The sequence below is a fragment of the Clytia hemisphaerica genome, unplaced genomic scaffold (genome assembly GCF_902728285.1).
Source record: "Clytia hemisphaerica strain Z4C2 unplaced genomic scaffold, Clytia hemisphaerica genome assembly, whole genome shotgun sequence".
Classification (NCBI taxonomy): Eukaryota; Metazoa; Cnidaria; class Hydrozoa; order Leptothecata; family Clytiidae; genus Clytia; species Clytia hemisphaerica.
The window spans coordinates 7067-15522 of record NW_027103643.1 but is presented as its reverse complement, the minus strand read 5'-3'; the positions used below and the strand labels follow the sequence as shown (position 1 = coordinate 15522).

General features: G+C 35.5%; 1 protein-coding gene across 2 annotated transcripts; it reads right to left on the bottom strand.

Moving 5' to 3' along the window:
- Window positions 1-4043: 4043 nt before the first annotated feature.
- Window positions 4044-7610, bottom strand: LOC136802866 (G2/M phase-specific E3 ubiquitin-protein ligase-like). 2 transcript variants are annotated; one of them, XM_067059627.1, is made up of 5 exons: window positions 7273-7610; window positions 6670-6925; window positions 6357-6490; window positions 5747-6024; window positions 4044-5264 (listed from the first exon to the last, which is right to left on the bottom strand). In XM_067059627.1, exons 2-5 carry the CDS (start codon window positions 6838-6840, stop codon window positions 4996-4998), a joined length of 852 nt encoding a protein of 283 aa, XP_066915728.1. In that variant the 5' UTR covers window positions 6841-6925; window positions 7273-7610; the 3' UTR covers window positions 4044-4995. The 2 variants fall into 2 exon arrangements, with proteins under 2 accessions (XP_066915728.1, XP_066915729.1); XM_067059628.1 differs by having other exon boundaries at window positions 6670-6922.
- Between the last annotated feature and the right edge of the window lie 846 nt (window positions 7611-8456).

The following is an 8456-nucleotide window of genomic DNA, read 5'->3' as shown; positions in this document are numbered from 1 at the left end:
CCTTTCGAGATCGAAACTCAATGGTACAAACATATACCCCGAATCAATTTTCTCAATCCGGACCAAGTAAAATCTTTTATCGGAGTCATTTGAAAGTGGTACCCTAATGGTAGCATTACGCACTACTCATTAGCGATGTAAATGTATCGAGAGCGCTAGGATCTACTTTTCCTCGAATACTTTTAATGATTTAGCGCCTAGACGTTAAATTTTTTAACACTGCAATAGATTCTTTATGGGTACCACTTTCCATAAAAAGTTTGATGTATAAAGTTCAGTGGTTTCTACAACCAGTGACAAAATATCTGGCAATTTCTTAAAAAATACCCCCCCCCCTAATATCAGTGTTGATGCGAGCTTTTTCTGAGCATTGTGGTAGCCTTTCCACCCATCAATAGCGAGTTTATGTATTCGAGATAAATCGAAGGGGCGGTATAAAGCAAAATTGACATGTCTCCAAAATCACCATCCACTTTGCTCGACGACGGTAAAAACACCAAAATACCGTGGTCTGTTTAGCAATTATTCAAGAGAAGGACGAAATTGAAAGCCAAAGAAAATCAAAAATTAATGAATTCAATGATTCAATCAATACAAATCAAAAAATCATGATGGGGATCTGAGGTCGTTATATTTTTTCGATATGTGAATTCTCCTAAATTTCCCCTTTCCCAAGCAATTCGTATTTATTATGCATTTCCCATAAAGAGTTCACAGCACGAAATCTTTTACGTACCCTTATCCATTTTCTTCAAAATCATAAAATTTCAAATCCTTTTGAAAATTTGAATATGTGATTATGGTAAAGCATGAGATAGCATAAAATGATTCGTTCCCGTTTATATTATACCCGTAACCATGAAAATCAAAGTTTGAAATTTCTTTGTAATACGACCTGTGACAACGTAACCCTCGGTTCTTGGTATTACTTAATCGTTTAAGAAAATCGCCTGATATTGCCAAAAGTCTAGAGGCGTCCAGGGCTAGAATTGAGACAGTAAAGAAAGGATTTGCCCAACACAGACATTAACCCCGGGTGGGATATAGTCTCTCTCATACGATAAATCATGATCCAAGAAATAGAAATTAATGTATTTCATGTTTACTCCAATTACATTAACCAAAAATTACAACATTATATTATAACACACACTATAGTTTTTTACACCGGGGTACTAAGATACAGTAATGTATTGTATTAGTCAATGTTCGTTTTATTTTATTTTGCCAGTCCAAAATAGCTCGCAAAATAGGATCTTGAAAAAAAAACAAATACAAGTCTTGTGGCATATGAATTTCAGCTTTTTTGAAAATTCTAGGAAATACATTGATACCCACGGGTCCTTAAAAAATGTTGTTTTTGATTTTACACTTTTCGTAACAATCGAAATAATCGTCAGCGTTAAATTCACAGCCACAATTCATCAGTGGCGAAGATTTCTTGTATAGACCACGCTTTTTGTTTGTAATTCTTGCATCCGAGTAATGATGAGATTTGATTGAGAACCCACAAAACCGTTCCATGATATCACAGCTCACATCATTGCCACAGTCTTTCAAACAGTTCCATACTTGACGTTTGCTCATTGTGCTGTCCCCGTTTTCAAGCAACTATAATTTAAAAGTTTAGAAAGAAAAGGTTAGCATGGATATCCAGCTACAAATTAAAGCCTTGTGATTCTTATTAAAAGAATTCTTATAACGTACTGTGTACCTAGGAGATAGCCGTGAAAATTATTTAATTAAAACTTATATTCAAGGCTATCATGTAAAATATCGACTTATTATGGAAGCCGACAAGGGTCAACGAGCGATTTCTTCCGAAACCTGTCGAGATTTCTTTCAAGCTGTCGAGATTTCTTTCAAACTGTCGAGATTTCTTTCAAACTGTCGCGTTCTCAAAAACTGTCGCGTTCCCAAAAAACTGTCGCGTTCCCAAAAACTGTCGCGTTCCCAAAAACTGTCGCGTTCCCAAAAAAACTGTCGCGTTCCCAAAAACAAAAAACTGTCGCGTTCCCAACAACTGTCGCGCTCCCAAAAACTGTCGCGTTCCCAAGAATTCTCGCGTTCCCAAAAACTATTCAGGGAATCCTCTTTTGTAGCCTCGTGGCGCGAATTCATATCAGTCCTTTTTTCTTCTTTCTCATTTGACGATGTTTTGTCACTTGTGTGGCCATGATGTTCGTGGTATTTTTTGTGGAAACTGTGGCACAAAAAAACGAAATAAGGATGTAAATAATCTTGGAACAGAAAGAGAAATAATCGAACACTACTTCAAGAGAGGCTTTCAATATGAATCGATTCTATTATTCCTAAGATATAACCATAGATTGACCATGAGTACATTAAAACGAAGATTGAGACATTATGGTTTGTGTAAGGCTGGTGGTGAGGTCGACGATGATCAACTTCGACAGATCATTAGTAATGAAATTGAGGGACCAGGAGCTCAGCTTGGTTACCGTGGAATGTGGAACAAAGTGAGAACAACTTACAATATTTCAACTCCAAGAGACACCGTGATGAGGCTTTTAAAGGAAATCGACCCTGAAGGTACGGAACAAAGTAAGGCTAGAAAGTTAAAAAGGCGAGTTTATCAATCGAATGGTCCTAATCATGCATGGCATATAGACGGTTATGATAAATTGAAGCCTTACGGGCTCCCCATTCATGGTTGTGTTGATGGGTTTTCAAGAAAGATTTTATGGCTCAAGGTTTGCAAGTCAAACAACAACCCAAATTTAATGGCTAGCTTTTTTGTTAACTCAATTAAAGAATTCAAAGTGGCTCCAAGGGTGGTACAAACAGATTGTGGTACTGAAAATGGTCTTGTGGCTACCATCCAATCTCACCTTCACAACGATGCCGCAGCTCATCGTTATGGTAAATCAGTATCTAATCAGAGAATTGAAAAAATTGGTGGTCACATCAACGGCGCGGTTACACTAATTGGATTATCAACTTCTTCAAAGAATTGGTAGACGAGGGAGTGCTTTCTCTCGGAAACAATTTGCATTTGAATTGTGTATGGTTCGTCTTTTCGTCATTTTTACAAAAAGAATTGAACACGGTCAAGGAAGAATGGAACAATCACTTTATTAGAAAATCTCTCATCACAGTTTAGTTAATGGAATCCCTGATGAGCTTTATTTTTTGCAGAAACAAGAGAACGAGAGATTGTGATGATTAAGATTATGACAGAGATCATGACAACAGATATTAGAGCAAATGAACATATTTAGAGCAAAATGAAATCGTTAACCAAGTTGGAAGAGTTGAAAATAATGACGAGGAAAGTGACATTTTCGAGTTTTGTCAACTCATAGTTGATCATTTTGGCTACGAGCACCCACCTAGGGACTGGAAGTGTGCAAAAGAACTATTACAAGTGATTATCAACCATCTGAACCGATAAAATATATTTAACATCCTTATAATATTTACAAATATAAAGTGATCTAAATAAAAAGATCTAAAAAAGGTAGAAAAAACAAGGTCTCCATAAATTATTTTTAATAGCATTTGTCTCGTCAGTGTTCAAATAAATATCTCCTATGAATACAAACTGGAAAAGCATGGCAGACGATACTTTTGAACTTTTAAATAATTAACGCTGGAGGAGCAATTTCGAGTTGTGATCTATGTAAATTGCCAACCCATTTTCAGAAATCGAAAAAAATGACCTGAAAAAAAATGACCAATAAAAATTCAATGAGCTCCTGTGGGCTGAATAATTCTTCAAACGTCTAAAACTTGGTGTGTCCATTGGATGCAGAATTTAATGCAATAAAAAACAAGCAACCGTTTCTGTATCGAAAGTTATGGGGCTACTACCTCGGTAGAATGTCTTAACGAAAAAAAATACAGTTGACGCTCTCCAACTCGATTTTCAAGGGTAATCGGATTTTCATCGAATACAGGAGTGTATCGAAAATAGAGCTAGGAACGAAAAATATAAGCGAGGCTCAATCATCGGTTTAACCGTGAATCAGGAAAAATATAGAATACATTGTTGAAAACTTAAAATTTATGGCAGAAAAACTTTCAATATTTTCCTGTTTTTAGAAGTTTTGAAAAATACCAACCAGACAGGTGGCCGATAGAATTTCAAAATTTTAATTCCAACACAAAAAAATTGAAAAGCCTAATTTGGAATTCCGTCCTAGGCCACCAAACACACCAAATCGAATAAGAGAGCGAAAAACCTTCACGAGACTGCAAATTTCCATCGAAAACGGGAGCTTCTCAAATAATAGAATGTCGAATTAGAAAGCGTCAACTGTAATAATAAACAAAACTAAAAATTACCATACATGGTAAACTCTGTTCCATACCTAATTCAACATAAAAATTATTTTTAAGCCAGTTTAAGCAAAAAATAAAAATAATCTGGATACAACAAAACATTTCATTTTTCTCGGTAAATAAAAACTAAAAAAAAGAACTAAACTAGTATTACCGTATGGCTTCTAGTTAACGCCGTCCCCTAAATGGAAAAAGTCTCATCTCTTCGTAACTACAGTTTTGAGGCTAAAAGAGACCAGAAAAAGCAAAAAAGATTTTGCTCTGAAAACTGATTCTCGAAAAGAATTTAACAAACAAATTCCTTTGAATAAAAATGCTCTTAAAATTCCTAAGATTTTTTAAAATAACCGGGGCGTTTATTATACGGAGTGCAAGTTAACAAAATCATAAAAATCTACTCAAGATGCCTTTAGAAAGAGACTTGAAAGGAAACTGATGGTAGGGGAATAACCCCCGAATAACGGAAGAGAGTGAAGATATAAATACAAAGAAAAAGACCTGCAATGGTACCGATTGGAAAATGATGAAATTTTCTACAATTTGAGTAGGATCAAAACCAAAAAAAAGAAGTCCCACAGATTAATATCAAAAGATTTCTCTTCAACTACACCCAGTTCCTTAAAAGTCTCCACTGAATTTCTTTTCTACAAAAACATGAAAACAATTGAAATGATCAACGTTCTTTGATATTTAAGACAATTGGAATCCCGACCCTTTCTTCATAGCCGAAACAAAAGATTCCATCATTTGCTCTTCAGTTTGTATATGGACTGGAATTTTCACATACAATGCACATGTGCTGACTGTGGGTAAACAGGCACAGGCCGTCCCGTTTGGAGAAAGGCCACAGTCATGTTTAAAATATATTTTCATCTTGTCTGCCGGTAGACCAACAGGAGGGATCGTTTCGCATCCCGTCAGAAACTTCATTAATATTGGTGCCGGAATTAGGGTAGATTCTAAATAAAAAGATCAAAATGTATAATTATTGACAACGAACCCCTCGAAGAAAAATTAAGTTAAAGTCATGTTCGCAATGTTATGACGCATAGATACTACTAATAAATTTGTTTTTGAGCTCGAAACAACATTTGAGGGCAGCAGTTTATTCTTAAAAAGGATGAAAGAAGTTTAAAATTTCTCATCCACTTTCATATTCTTACATGATTTTTAAAACAGTGTCTACGAGAACAAGGTGAAAATCGACTAAATAAAGATCTCAAAAGAATATCTCTAAGAAGTTTCCAAATTAATAAGAATGAAAAGTGGGAAAAACAATACTAGTCTTATTAGTAAAACTCGAAAAAAAAGCTGTCTATAATATTTTTCAGCAATATGGGAACTGAGATAATGCTAAGAAAATCTCAGTCTCAGCTAAATGGGCAAATCTGGGAAAACTTCTAAGAGTACCTCAACCTCTAGAAGAAAAAATGCAACGTACCATTCTGAAAACATTCATCTACGAAGTCCAAAAATGATTTGTAAGTGTTGATAGCATTATTTCTCTTGTTAGATCCAATTTCATTTTCGTATTGTGCTTCCAGCTTTTCTAGGAGTAACTCTCGGGTCCATGTGTAAGTTTCCATTGATGGTGTAAAGACAGGTCGAAAGAGCTCAAAATTTTCACGGATTACAGTTAATGCGCCAAATGCTTCCATTCCTTTTGATATTTGACTCAGAAGATGCAACATTAGATGTTTCTCTTTCATGAACAGCGACCTGGGTTAAAAATCAATCATCATTTAAAAAATTCAATAGGTCCTTCCGTTTATCAAATTTGAAAAAAACTTTCCATTCCCCTGTTTAATGTAACCACCACCCCGTTTGTAAGCCTATAAGTAAGGCACTCAAAAGTACTGAGACCTAAATTTGGAAAACAAGCAAACCAGAGGCATATTTTGCAAGTCCAAGAATTTATTTTATTTTTGCACCCTGCAAAAAGTGGATTTTATGCCTTAAGGAGGGGAACTAAAAACCAACAGGACACCAAAAAATAATGAGCAAAAATTGAGTTAAGATAGATAAGTTACGATAGATACTACAATGTGTACCTTAGGACCAGTTGTTGATCATCCATTGTTACAGTTGCCGGGTTTCTTTGAAAACCGATAGAATCTAATAGGTCAATTCCCTCATCGCAGCATAACATTTTTCTTAGTTCTTCAACGTTTTTGGCTTGGTGGATCTGAAATTCGAAAATTTGATGAATGTTATTACAAGCGTCCCTCAAAGGATAGTTAAATACATACTTACAGACACTGAAAGAACTCTGGTCCGCCCCAAAGTTTTAGAACAGAGATACAGACATTGTCAGATTCTCGAGTGAAGTTGAGAATTCATTCCCAAAAAATAGAGAATTCGAACCTGTTGAAATTTTTGACTGCATGATTCTGGATGAAGTACTGTGTTTTCTATCCCACCAACTAGATATTCGTACGCCCAAGGTGAGAGAAAATTTGGAGCTGGTCCACTACAAACAATGGATGATATAAAAAGATGACCAATACATATCATAGTGCCATCACTGACAGACATGTATCCAACAGGGTTTCAAATCCATTTAAAGGTATCCCATCTGTCACTGGTTTGAAAAACCTCTTTAAAATTTGATTGAATGCTTCTGAAGTAAAGAAATTGTATCACTAATAAAAATTTGACTATTAACCATGGTTCCTTTGGTTGACTTTGGGATGATGTGTTGTCAACCCGACTGTCATTTAGACTTATTTGTTCCTCCTTCATCTACACAAGGCTATGACGTTGCTTTGTTATCTTCACAGCAGAAAAACAATACATCAATTATTACAATATTCATGATACAGTAATTATGCATGGCTGTATCATTGTTTTCTGCTGGAGTACCTACATAATTATTCAACAGGTGTGGCCTCTTTGAGAAAAGGTCTATAAAGGAACAGTCAAAATTTGTAAACAAAACCTGACAATACTCTATAATATGATATATACCTGAATAAAATTCTCTGGAAATCCCTCCAGTGTCTTTTCCTGGCTCTCCAATATATTTGATTTTTAAAACCTGTCCAATCTTTGATTTGTTCCACGTTTTCGAAAAAAATTTCTGAAAGTCTGTAAACTCATAGCCCCTTCTCACATTTAGTACAATTGATACATCAGGATTTTTGGTCAGGCCGAAATGTAGAAATCACTTCCTTAACTGATTGTGCTTTTTCAACCTCAGATTCTTGGTGTTCATCATTTACCAAGTCGATAAACTGTGTGTTATCATCATACTCATCATAAAAGGTTTCTTGAGCTATCATTAATGGTGTCTTTTCTTCTTCTAAACATTTTATTTACATGTTCATTAAGTTCTGAGATGCTGAATTCGGAATTACAAATGGGACATGGCAGTTTACGTTGTTGGGGTGGTGGTGGATCTTGATTTTTTTGAACAGTTTTTGATCGCTTGTTTTTCTTGGATTTCTTTGAGCCTCTTAAGCTGGAGATCTCTTCATCAGATTGAGAAAAACTTGATGATGATGATGACATTTCATCATGTTGAAGCAATTCCATTTGAAGACATACAAAAAGACATACTTTTGAATAGGGTTTCCCAAACCACTCCTGGTAACGATCCAACCTGAACGGCTTGTCTGTTCCTGGGATTGTATTAACAACTCTTCCATCGGAATAACAAAGAGAATACGAATCAGTTGGACAAAAGTATTGGTTCGTAAGAGAAATTTTTGTAAGGGCAGCATCTAAAACTGCATCCCTTGTTGAGTGTTCATTAACTTGAACATTCACTCTACTTCCACGTTCTTGAACAAAAGCACCAGCTGTTGAAATTTTTGACTGCATGATTCTGGATGAAGTACTGTGTTTTCTATCCCACCAACTAGATATTCGTACGCCCAAGGTGAGAGAAAATTTGGAGCTGGTCCACTACAAACAATGGATGATATAAAAAGATGACCAATACATATCATAGTGCCATCACTGACAGACATGTATCCAACAGCGGGTTCAAATCCATTTAAAGGTATCCCATCTGTCACTGGTTTGAAAAACCTCTTTAAAATTTGATTGAATGCTTCTGAAGTAAAGAAATTGTATCACTAATAAAAATTTGACTATTAACCATGGTTCCTTTGGTTACTTTGGGATGATTGTTGTCACCCCGACTGTCA

Coding starts and splice junctions, on each gene's coding strand:
- LOC136802866 (XM_067059627.1), bottom strand. CDS start 6,840: ATGTCTGTCAGTGATGGCACTATGATATGTATTGGTCATCTTTTTATA. Junction 6,491..6,669: donor GCAGTCAAAAATTTCAACAG/GTTCGAATTCTC, acceptor TTCGAATTTCAG/ATCCACCAAGCCAAAAACGT. Junction 6,025..6,356: donor GATCAACAACTGGTCCTAAG/GTACACATTGTA, acceptor TTTTTAACCCAG/GTCGCTGTTCATGAAAGAGA.